Source organism: Rana temporaria, chromosome 1 (genome assembly GCF_905171775.1).
Source record: "Rana temporaria chromosome 1, aRanTem1.1, whole genome shotgun sequence".
Lineage (NCBI taxonomy): Eukaryota > Metazoa > Chordata > Amphibia > Anura > Ranidae > Rana > Rana temporaria.
Window position 1 is genome coordinate 257,574,537 of NC_053489.1, and position 13,202 is coordinate 257,587,738.

At 44.0% G+C, this 13,202-nt stretch overlaps 1 protein-coding gene across 1 annotated transcript in view; it reads right to left on the reverse strand.

The window, feature by feature from the left end:
• The window catches only part of IPO4 (importin 4), a 171,942-nt gene that overhangs the window by 43,399 nt on the left and 115,341 nt on the right, over positions 1-13,202 (reverse strand). The window contains exons 20-21 of the mRNA XM_040354677.1: positions 8,610-8,687; positions 8,151-8,208 (exon numbers count right to left, since the gene is read on the reverse strand). Of these exons, the coding sequence (XP_040210611.1) occupies positions 8,151-8,208; positions 8,610-8,687 (136 nt within the window). The remainder of the gene's footprint in view (positions 1-8,150; positions 8,209-8,609; positions 8,688-13,202) is intronic.

Consider the following 13,202-nt stretch of genomic DNA (forward strand, 5'->3'; position numbering starts at 1 on the left):
GGTACCGTACGCCCAGAGCCACACTCGCATCCTGCAGGCAGCCATCCTGTCAGCATGGAGCAGGAGGCCACAGGCCTTGGATATCCCTTTGCCGCTCTCATCAAGAGTCCGACAAAGTCTGTGTTGGTGGTTAGACCCTCAGAATCTAGTGAAGGGGAAGTCTTTCAGCCCAGTGGCTTGGAAGATAGTAACCACAGACGCCAGCCTGACGGGCTGGGGAGCAATTTTGGATGGTTGCACTCGCCAGGGTACTTGGGCAAAGCCAGAGAGGCAGTTGCCCATCAACATCTTGGAGCTCAGAGCTGCTCGACTAGCCCTCAGGGCTTGGACGTCCAAATTGCAGGGGTTCCCGGTGAGAATTCAATCGGACAATGCCACGGCCGTGGCATACATAAATCACCAAGGGGGAACCAAGAGTCAAGCCGCTCAGAGAGAGGTGAGCTTGATTCTCCTATGGGCAGAGGCTCATGTGCCCTGCATATCGGCAATATTCATTCCAGGAGTGGACAACTTTCAGGCGGACTTCTTAAGCCAGACTCTGTTGCCGGGGGAATGGTCTCTACATCCACAAATCTTTCAAGCACTCTGCCAAAGATGGGGAGTGCCGGACGTGGATGTCATGGCATCGAGACTCAACAAGAAGCTAGACAGGTTCATATCCCGCTCAAGGGATCCGATGGCCTGCGGAACCGATGCGCTGGTTTGCCCTTGGCATCAGTTCAAACTTCTTTATGCTTTTCCCCCGCTCCAGTTACTACCCCACCTGCTACGCAGGATCAGGGTGGAGCACATACCAGTCATCCTGGTAGCTCCAGCATGGCCCAGAAGGGCATGGTATTCACTAATCCTGAAGATGGTAGTGGGAGACCCTTGGACTCTTCCTCTACGGCCAGACCTGCTATCGCAAGGTCCGATCCTCCACCCTGCCTTACGGCATCTAAATTTGACGGCCTGGAAGCTGAATCCCTGATTCTCAGGGGTAGAGGTCTGTCTCAGAAAGTAATCTATACCCTAATCAGAGCCAGGAAACCGGTCTCTAGGGTGATTTATTACAGGATCTGGAAGGCCTATGTAGGCTGGTGTGAGTCCAAGCGATGGCTTTCTCGCAAGTTTACCATCGATAGAGTATTAAGTTTTCTCCAGCTAGGAGTGGATAAAGGACTGGCATTAAGCACAATCAAAGGACAGATTTCAGCTTTGTCAGTGTGGTTTCAGCGGCCGCTGGCCACCCACTCGCTGGTTAAGACCTTCCTTCAAGGGGTCTTACGTATTAATCCTCCAGTTAAATCCCCACTTTGCCCGTGGGATTTAAATCTTGTTCTGTCAAGTTTACAGAAACAACCTTTTGAGCCGTTGGCTGAAATTCCTTTGGTTTTACTGACAAGGAAGTTGGTATTTTTGGTTGCCATAGTTTCCGCCAGAAGAGTATTGGAACTGGCAGCCTTATCCTGTAAGGAACCATATCTTATTTTTCATAAGGACAAGGTCGTTCTCCGCCCTCATCCTTCCTTCCTACCAAAGGTTATATCCAGTTTTCATCTAAACCAGGATTTGGTATTACCATCCTTCTTTCCTAAACCTACTTCCAGAAAGGAAGGGTTGCTGCATACCTTGGATATTGTCAGGGCCATGAAGGCCTATCTTAAAGCTACAGAGAAGATCCGGAAAACAGATGTGTTGTTCATTTTACCGGATGGGCCCAAGAAGGGGCAGGCAGCTGCAAAATCCACCATCTCAAGGTGGATTAAACAGTTAATCACTCAGGCCTACGGCTTGAAAGGGTTGCCTCCTCCGTTATCATTAAAGGCTCATTCTACTAGGGCCATGGGCGCCTCCTGGGCAGCACACCACCAGATCTCTATGGCTCAAGTTTGCAAGGCGGCAACCTGGTCTTCTGTCCACACGTTTACAAAATTCTACCAGTTGGACGTAAGAAGGAATACTGATACAGCTTTGGGCAGGCAGTGCTGCAGGCTGCAGTTTGAGACCCTCGGATTCCGGGGGCTCCCTTTTGAGTTAAATTTAAAATTTAAAATTATTTTTCTCAACTAAGTTGGATTTATTATGATTTGAGTATATCTCTAAATTAAATCCTTTTGTCTTGGAGATGTTCTCCCTCCCCTCATTGTAAGCATTGCTTTGGGACATCCCATATAGTAATGAATATGCCGCTCTGTGTCCCGTGATGTACGATAAAGAAAAAGAGATTTTTAATACAGCTTACCTGAAAAATCTTTTTCTTGGAGTACATCACGGGACACAGAGCTCCCACCCCTCTTTTGGGGACCATTTTGGGAGGCATACTGCTTGCTACAAAACTGAGGTACTCCTCCTATGGGAGGGGGTTATATAGGGAGGGGCATTTCCTGTTTGAGATTGCCAGTGTCCATCACCTGAAGGTACTCCATATAACCCATATAGTAATGAATATGCCGCTCTGTGTCCCGTGATGTACTCCAAGAAAAAGATTTTACAGGTAAGCTGTATTAAAAATCTCTTTTTTAGAATTGTTGTCATTTGAGGATATAACTATGGAACACCTGGGAGGTGCTCTGTGGTCTACAAAGAGAGCTGTGGTGATAGCCGATAACAGTCAACATAGCCATGTTCATAATTTTCTGACAAGATCAACAGATATTTTGTCACCTAAAGAATAGAAACAAAATGTTTTCAACTGTACAGTATAATGATTAGACCAAACGGGAGCAAATACGAGAAGTTTACTGTTAGGATTTACATACACCTTAATTCAGGGGTGTCAAACAAGTGGCCCAGAAAGCCCTCTGGTGTAGCCTGCGACCTCCTGCTCCGAGATCGCTGACCCGCTATCCCAGAGCATCAGCGTTGTGGAAGGAGACGGCGGTAGAGGAAGCATGTGGCTGCAGAGGGAGCAGAGCTGCATAAGCCAATGCTTCCTCTAAGGGCTCTTTCACACGGGAGGCCCGTTCAGGTCCACCTGCCAGTTTTTTTAGGCAGACCTGAACGGGCGATCCGTGCTCCTCTATGGAGCCGGGGATGTCAGCGGTGACATGCCCGCTGACATCCAACCCGCTCCGATCCGCCAAAGTGTGACGGAGGAAAAACCTACTTTTCCATCCGTCTGGCGGATCGGATCGGGTGAACACGGACATATGGTCCATGTTCATCCGATCCCCCATAGGGGAGAGCAGAGAAAAGACAGGGCGGTCCCTACACAGTGTGCGGGGACCGCCCTGTCATCCACTGGAGCGATCCCCGCTGAGCAAGCGGAGGTTGACGGGGCGGATCATTACTGATCCGCCCCGTGTGAAAGGGGCCTAAAGTGCCCTTTCCTGTCCCAGGCAGAGTGATACAAAATGCACTCTGCCTGGGACAGCAACATTTTTACAGCCAGTGCAGGGCAATGCCTGCAGAAAGGGTGACTCCTGCAGATCAGAAAGTGAAAAATCAATAAATTTAAGGCCGCTGTCAGGAGGTTCCTTCCTTCCCCTTTCTCATGTCGGCATGTCTGCAGCACGGGACGGGAGAGAAGAAAGCTTCCTGCTGGTTCTTCTCCCCTCCCACAGTGGAGCAGAAAAAACGAGTGGGGCATCCTGGGAAATGTAGTCTCGGGGATTACAGTCATCAGCATGCACTCTGCTGGGGCCTGGGGGGAAAAAGAAAACTCAGAAAAAAGCATGTACAGTACTACAGGAGACATGGAAATAGAAAGAGGACTGTGCTGGGGGAACTAATAGCCCCAGCACCACCAGATAGAGCCACACTGTACCCGCACCACCAGAGCGCCATGCTGTACCCGCACCACCAGAGCGCCACACTGAACCCGCACCACCAGAAAGAGCCATGAGAGCCACACTGTACCCGCACCACCAGAGAGCCATGCTGTACTCGCACCACCAGAGAGCCATGCTGTACCCGCACCACCAGAGAGCCATGCTGTACCCGCACCACCAGAAAGAGCCATGAGAGCCACACTGTACCCGCACCACCAGAGAACCATGAGAGACATGCTGTACCCGCACCACCAGAGAGCGCCATGAGAGCCACACTGTACCCGCACCACCAGAGCGCCACACTGTACCCGCACCACCAGAGAGAGAGCCAAGCTGTACCACACCACCAGAGAGAGAACCATACTGTACCGCACCACCAGAGAGAGAGAGCCACACTGCACCACACCATCAGAGAGAGAGAGCCACACTGCACCACACCACCAGAGAGAGAACCATACTGTACCGCACCACCAGAGAGAGAGAGAGAGCCATGCTGCACCGCACCACCAGAGAGAGAGAGCCACACTGCACCGCACCACCAAAGAGAGAACCATACTGTACCGGACCACCAGAGAGAGAGAGCCACCCACACCGTACCACCAGAGAGAGAGAGCATCACACTGTACCCGCACCACCACCAGAGAGAGAGCCACGCTGTCCAGGACCACCAGAGAGAGCAGGTCAGTTTCACTGGGCAGTGTGGGCACAATAAGAGACAGATAGTATGGCCAGAATGATAAGAAAAAAGAAAACCAGGAATTTTATCGAAAAAATCAGGAATGGGGATGGGGACTTAGTATACGCGACAAATAAAATAGCAGAATCTTTCAGAAGCTATTACGAAAAACTATACAATGTCCAACAGAAGACCAGGGACCCTGCCGAAAAACAGGATAAGATCAGGGAAGTATTACGGCAAACTAATCTACCGAAGATAGAAGAGTTTGAGATAGAAAGAATGGAGGAACGTATTACTGAACAGGAGATAAGTGAGGTCTTAAAAAATACTCCCAATGGGAAAAGCCCGGGACCAGACGGCTTCACGTCGGCCTACATACAAAGGTTTAGTACTATCTTAGTCCCTAGACTATGTCAATATTTCAATGGGCTGGGGCGAGACTACGAGATGAGCAGAGAGGCATTAACAGCTACGATCACTGTCATTAAAAAAGAGGGAAAGGACAATACGAATTGTTCAGGGTTCCGACCCATCTCACTCCTGAATGCAGATACCAAACTGTATGCAAAAATTTTGGCTGAACGAATGAAGGGGGTGATGACTACCATTGTCCACCCAGACCAGGTTGGCTTCATACCTGGGAGGGAGGGAAAGGACAATGGGGTCAGGGCACTTCTTCTCATGGAGCAGATTAAAGAAAGAGGGACCCCCGGTCTATTCCTGTCAGTAGACGCTGAGAAAGCGTTTGACAGGGTAGACTGGGGGTTCCTGATACAAACACTAGAATGTATAGGAATTGGCCCAAGGATGATCAAATGGATCAAAACGCTCTATTTCCACCCTTGCGCTAGGATCAAGATCAACGGATCTTTATCCGCACCCTTCGAGATGAGAAATGGAACCAGGCAGGGCTGTCCCCTGTCCCCTCTTCTTTTTGTTTTATCACTGGAACCCCTGCTGGCAATGGTCCGACAAAATCCAGAAATATATGGAATAGAGGTTGGAGAAGATGAGCATAAATTATCCGCCTTCGCAGACGACATTTTATTTTATATAAGTAGTCCAAGAGTCACTCTCCCGAAGTTAATAGCTACTTTAAAACAATATGGTGAGGTGTCAAACTTCAAAATGAATACAGAAAAGACGGAGATTTTAAATATCAATATTCTTAAAGAAGAAGAACAATATCTGCGGAAGAAATATAATTTTAAATGGCAAAAAGAAATAAAATACTTGGGAATAAAATTGGCAAATACCATCAAGAAAATATATAGAATAAATTTTATCCCCCTGCTCAACGAAATAAAAAGGGAAATTAAAAACATATTCAATAGACCTATTTCGTGGTTCGGGAGGATAAATGTAGTAAAAATGGTTCTCATCCCAAAAATCCTATACAAGTTTCAAATGGTCCCAATATACCTACCACCGTCATTCATTAAAACAATTAACTCCCTCATAATGAACTATATTTGGAATAATAAAAAACACAGGGTGTCTGCTCAAATTCTAAAACGGGCCAAGAAAAAGGGAGGCTTAGCTGTACCCGACATCAGATTGTATTATAATGCTTCGGTTCTCTCACGGGTTATAGAATGGGCTAAAGAATCCCAGGACAAAAGATGGATAAATATTGAATGCACATTAGCAAGGGCACAGTTAGGGAGATTAATTTGGAATCCACCACAACACAGATCCTTACACACTTCAACACACACAATTACTCATAATGCATGGAGGATCTGGGATAGACTTCACAAACAATTAAAAACAGAATTCAACTCACCCTTTATTGATTTAAAAGAAAACGAATATTTTATTCCAGGGACAAAAGAAGTAGGGGGAAATTGGATCACAAATAGAACACAGTTAAAAGATATAACACTAGATGGCAAAATTAGGACACTTCACGATATTAAATACAGGATTGGAATTAGGGCGCTCGACGAGTGGAGATACTTGCAGTTAGTGTCATTCGTCAAGCGCCTACCACACCCTTTGAGGTCACAAGAGGATTACACCTTATTGGAACAATTGTGTAGCATCGAAAGCTCAAAGGGAAATATATCTAAAATCTATAATTACTTGCAGAAAACGGAAGAGTTGGACACGCTAAAATACATCCAAAATTGGGAAACGGACTTAGGGGTCCCAAGGGGGAAAACGACCATAGGAAGAATCCTGAAAATGACCCACACCTCGGCAGTAGATGTAAGAACTGCCGAGATGAACTTCAAATGTTTGACGAGGTGGTATGCCACTCCAGATAAAATGGCAAAATTCAGAGGGGGAGAGTCAGAGAAATGTTGGAGAGGTTGTGAGTCAAGGGGTACAATGGCACACCTATGGTGGGACTGCCTGAAAATTAAAGCTTATTGGAAAAAAATCTTGGCCCTGATAAAGGTAATAACAAAAAAAGAAGTGGAAGATAACCCATGGGTAGTTCTCTTTCATGGGGGGGAGATTCCAGAGAAGGAGTACAAGGGTTCACTGATCCCTCATTTATTGAACGCAGCGAAACGATTGATTCCCCTTAAATGGAGAGACGCGAAAAGTCCGCAAATGTGGGAGTGGATCGACTCCGTAGAGGACACTTATAGGAGAGAGAAATTAAAATACGGGAGCTATAAACACGAGGTAGGGAAAAAGGATATATGGGTACCCTGGATGGAATTTAAAAAGTCCTGGAGGTTCGCAGAAAACCTGAGAGAGGAATAGGAACGCATTTTTCAATTAAGGGAAGGAATTCTTACAGTGGAGTCGTGGGATGGTCAAGGGAGGGGGGGGTAGGGGGGGGAGGGGGGATTTAGTTGGGGAGGGGGAGATGGGGTGCTGGGTATTTCTTTGTCACGCAGATAAAACCTTTTAAAAATTCCGTACTTACTATAAAAGAGTGAGTTCTAAACGGTGAAAAAAAAAAAAAAAAAAAAAAAAAAGAGACAGATAGTACTAGCATTGTTTTCTATCTATCTGGATATATTGTGTGGTATCTCACTGTATAGTGTTGGTGTGTGTGTGTGTGTGTGTGTGCCGGGGGGGGGGGGGGGGGGCAAAATGCACCTTCGCCTGAGTTGGCAAAAATCCTTGCACCGGCCCTGCTGCCACCTACCCTCATAATCATTATGACTGCAAAATCTTTACCCCTTTATACTTTGGACTGCTGAATTACTTGGCAATACTGAAGCAGAAATTGGATGGTCTCACAGATTTTACACCAACATGGTAACTTGTCACTGCTGTAGCTAAAGCAGACTCCATTAACAGCCACATACTTTATGTATATTCAAAATGGACAAATGTAATTCTTCTCAAAGGCAATAGAGCAAGAGTGTGTAGAGAGGAAGTTCTGAGGTTGTGTGATAACATGTTTCAATCACTAGTGCAGCATGGTGGTTGAGAATTGTGTGGACCAGTCCACATGTCCTGAAAAGCAGCATCAGTTTATTTACTCTCTAACGCAATAGAAACATAGGCATTGCTTTGAAACCCTCCATCTCATTTGATCACCATATCACCAGGCAAGAGATGATCTATTGACATTTCTTTTCATACACAGATTGTTGCATAACTGCACCAGAATTAAATATACAGAGAAGCAATCTAAATGAATACGGGTTGGCCTTTACTCTCACTTGTATGAGAAGTAGACTAAAGTTAACACCAACATCATTTTTGGGACAACATATAAGAACTCCGCTATGGGAAAATGCAGTCCTTACCTCTATATGCTTAAATACTTCCTGGAAGCATGAGTCAAGATAAGGGAAAAATGAAGAGCTGAAGGAAAAATTGGAAGCAAATGGTGAAATAAAAAAATAAGAAAATAAAATGTAGCCACATGAACAGCAATTGAGGAACAATAGCCAGAGAAATGAGAAGGCAGCAAATTAAGAAATAATAATAAAATATAAGACACAAAACAGCAAGGGATGTTAGCCAGGGAAATGAGAAGGTAGAAATCATATAAAAAGAATGGGAGGGAAAATATTTGATTCAGCAAAATATAAGGACAGAACAAAACAAATCAAAAAAAGTGATATGGAAGGAAAATAGAAAACATCAATATTACCACAACTTATTTTAAGGGAAATAGACAGGGAGAATGAAGCAGTAACTTAAACATAGAATGCATACATACATACATATAAAAAAGGAAAATGCATATATATATATATTACCTGGCATTTAGTGCAATCACACCAAGCGAGCTGCATGCTTCTTCCTTCTCATCCACATAAGCATTTTCTACACTGAACCTGTAAAAGCACAATGACCCATTTCATGTTAATGAAAATATGATTTTTGTTCTCACTGAAAAATCTTGTTCTTGAAGTCCATTGAGGGACACATGAAGACTTAAACCTTTGGTTAGGTAATTGGATAATGGCAAACAAAGAAAAACTGTAGGTCAATCTAGATCCCCTACTACCATCATGCCTCATTTTTGTAGCAACAGCATAATCATAAAACACAAAAGGAGTGGGACATGTGCCCATCAATGGACCCCAAGAAAGACATTTCACAGTGAGTACTAAAACAATATTTTCATTATTGTCCATTTAGGGACACAACATGCCTTAAAGGTATTGTAAAGGTTATTTTTTAAATAGGTTCCTTTAAGCTAGTGCATTGTTGGTTCACTTACCTTTTCCTTCTATTTCCCTTCTAAATGTTTTTTTTTGTCTGAATTTCTCACTTCCTGTTTCTCCTCATCCGAGCTGTTCTGGCTGGGGGTTAGTCAGCCAGAACAGCTTACTGAGGAGGAACAGGAAGTGAGAAATTCAGACAAAGAAAAAAAAAAAAAAACATTTAGAAGGAAAATTGAAGGAAAAGGTAGCTGAACCAACAATGCACTAGCTTAAAGGAACCTATTTAGAAAATAAAAAACAAACCTTTACAACCCCTTTAAAGCTGAACTTTGGAGTAAACAAATATAGTCTAAATACAACAGGCATTTGTATTTCTACTTGAATATTGGTGTGCTTTTTGCATTTCTTCCCAATCTGTGCAGTATTCTGGTGTGAAACTTTGCCTCTGTGCAGCAGTTTCTGTAAGGAAGACCAGTCACTACTGCTCTTCCCCCTTGAGCAGGGTGGCTGGTCTTGTTTCCGCCTCCTTGTTTAGGTCACTGCAGACAGCCTGTAGTGGGTGGGGCCTGCAGTCAGCCTAAAAGACCTTTCAACGTGAAGCTGGCATTAACTGCTTGCCAACCAGCGTCCCCTTTAAGAGCGCGACATTGTGGATGTACACCCACCGCAAGCTCCTTGAGCCCGACCGCGGGTCCCGCAGACTCGATCGCTGCGGGGATATCCGCGATCGTCTCACGGTAAGGTTTACATCAGCATCTCCCCGCTCTGCCTGGTGACAATGACAGTGATCACCGCTTCCTTTAATCAGTCACCTGTAGCCCATCCCCCCTACAGTAAAAATAACTCACTAGGGCACACTTAATCCCTACAGTGCCACCTAGTGGTTAACCCCTTCACTGCCAGTGTAATTTTCACACTAATCAGTGCATTTTTATAGCACTGACGCTGTAAAAATGACAATGGTCCCAAAAATGTGTAAAAAGTGTCTGATGTGTCCGCCATAATGTCGCAGTCACAATAAAAATCGCTGATCGCCGCCATAACTAGTAAAAAAAAAAAAAATTATTCATAAAAATGCCATGAAACTATCCCCTATTTTGTAGACACTATAACTTTTGCGAAAACCGATCAATAAACAATTATTGCAAAAAAATTTAATAGAAATATGTAGAAGAATCCTTAATGGCCTAAACTGAGGAATTTTTAATTATATATATATATATATATATATATATATATATATATATATATATATATATATATATATATATATATATATATATATATATATATATATATATATATATATATATATATATATATATATATATATATATATATATATATATATATATATATATAATTTGGGGGATATTTATTATAACAAAAAGTAAAAAATATTGAATTTCTTTCAAATTTGTCGCTCTATTTTTGTTTATAGAGCAAAAAATAAAAACCACAGAGGTGTTCAAATACCGCCAAAAGAAAGTTCTATTTGTGGGAAAAAAAGGACGTCAATTTTGTTTGGGAGCCACGTCGCACGACTGCGCAATTGTCAGTTAAAGCGACGCAGTGACGAATCGCAAAAAGTGGCCTGGTCATTTGGCTGCATAATGGTCCGGGGATTAAGTGGTTAAAGGAGGCCCGAGCGTCCACCTGGTTGAATTTAAAGAACCTGTGAACAGAAGTCCAGATGGCAGACTTGCAGATCTGGGAAACGATAGAGTTATACTGAATACCCCAAAAGACTGATAGATCTGGTAGAGTGTACTTTGACAAGAAAGACTGTAACCCAATTTTTCTAGACCAAAGCCCTAAAAAAAAATTGTCTGAGCATTGAGCATTTCAGGCACTATGGATGCTGGACCCGTATGGGGACCATCAAGGTTAAAAAAAAAAGTAACCTATTCTGTGTGAAGCCTGAACCACATCAAAACAATAGAGGGAAATCTGCTTTTGATAAACTGGAACCAGACAGACAGTGAAACAATGTCTCAGTTGTAGTGAAAGGCTGAAAAGATTCTTTGTAGGATAAAGCTGCCAGCTCAGACACACCTCACAGAGGTGATGACTAAAAAACAAAACAAAAAAAAAACCTCTGGTTGAGAATAAAGAGTGAAATGTCTACAATAGGTTCAAATGAAGCGCAGAGAGAAAAAAATTATAATCACATACCACAGTGTCACAGGGAATTAACAGAGGGAAATGCAAGAGAGACACTCTGAACTACAGTGTTAGATAAGGAATGAGAAGTCAACAGTCTCAATAAAAATGGCAATCGCTGAGAGATATGACCCTTAGTGGTGCTGAGAGCCAAATGCTGGATTAGACCCAGCTGTACTAAGGAGGAGATACATCCCACAGAGAAATTCCAAGGGTGGATGCGCGAAGACTCACCCCATGAAAAGTATGCCTTCTCTAGCTTTTAACACTGTGGGAATATAGAATTTAGGCCTCATTTACATGGGGAGTTAGAAAAAAAAAGCTGCAAACTACTTCCAACGTCAGGAAAAAGCAGCTGTAAAAAAGCTTTTAGCAGCTTTTTGCATTGGAGTTAATGTGCATTTAGCCGCGTTGGCTTTCAGCAACGTTTCTCTGCCTCTATTTAGAATCAATGGTTCCCTATGAGAGCCTACTACTGATCCAACTTTGAGCCCACCCCCCTCCCACAAAAACCACCACACTTACACGCACTCGAAATTGGGTTAACATGCACGCACTTTGACCACGCGGTCTCTAAAAAAGAGAGGCAAAGGACTAACAGGGCTGGTTGAGCAGGCAAATCCTCTCACTCCCTTATAGGGAGTCCCTCTGCCCCGTTGGGCTTCAAACCGGAGCAGGTAGGGCGGGCTGTGTGGGAGGACCCCCTCACACACCCGCCATTGCCACCCGTGGCATGGAGAAAGGTGGCAGATTGCCTCTGTGGGAGGCCTGCCTACTCCCAACTCCTGCAGTCCGGCTCCTCTCTCGAGTACACGCACAAAATACACTTTAAAAAAAAAAAAGGTCCCAGTAGAAATATAAATATTCTTTTCACACCTCCTTTTCAAGAGGTGTTAGAATCCTAATTTATAAGAATTTTCTGCTCTCCTGTAGACAGGTCAAAAAAGATGAATATGGCAGATATGTGTTCCTATGTGCTTTAATCAATTATGCACAGTGTTTACTGGTAAATGCTTATATACCTTCTTCTCTACAGTCCTGAATGGATGGGCAAACAGACCCTACCTGCGGTCATCATATGGGACTTTAATACTGTTACATGTCCCTCCTTGGCAGATCCTCTACATTAGGTAATCCTGCAGCCTCTCCAACTTCGGCATTGGCCAAAGTTGTGGGGGAACTCAGACTGATAGGTTTATGGTGTTCTTGCCACCCTGCGGCAAAATCAAAATTATTTAACCACTTCCCGACCCGCGTATTGTAAATGTACGTCCTCTTTTTAAACATGGATATCTCAGTAACGGCAGCAGCTGCTGCCACAACTGAGATATCCATGTTTTCAGCGGGCGGCCGTGTAAACGATAACGGCGGTCTCCGCGGCGGATTCACCGCGAGATCGCCGTTATCGGTGGCGGGAGAGGGGCCCCCCCTCCCGCCGCTTTTCCGCGCCCTCCGCCGCTTACCGGAGCCGTCGGTAGCGGCGGAGGAGATCCGATGCTGCCGCCTGGAGAGTGAGGACTTGAGTGAGGGCAAGATGGCCCCCACCCGTCCTCATAGCTCTGCTGGGCGGAAGTGACGTCAAAACGTCAGTCCCGCCCAGCCTCTTAAAGAGACAATTTTTTTTTGTCATTTTTTTAAATGACAAATTTTCCTTTTTTTTTTTTTTTTCTTGCATTTTAGCCTAAATATGAGATCTGAGGTCTTTTTGACCCCAGATCTCATATTTAAGAGGACCTGTCATGCTTTTTTCTATTACAAGGGATGTTTACATTCCTTGTAATAGGAATAAAAGTGATCATTTTTTTTTTATATATTTTAGTGTAAAAAATAATAAAATCAATAAAATTAAATAAGAAAACAAAAAAATTTTTTTTTTAAAGCGCCCTGTCCCGACGAGCTCACGCGCAGAAGCGAACGCATACGCGAGTAGCGCCCGCATATGAAAACGGTGTTCAAATCACACAAGTGAGGTATCGCCGCGATCGTTAGAGCGAGAGCAATAATTATAGCACTAGAGCT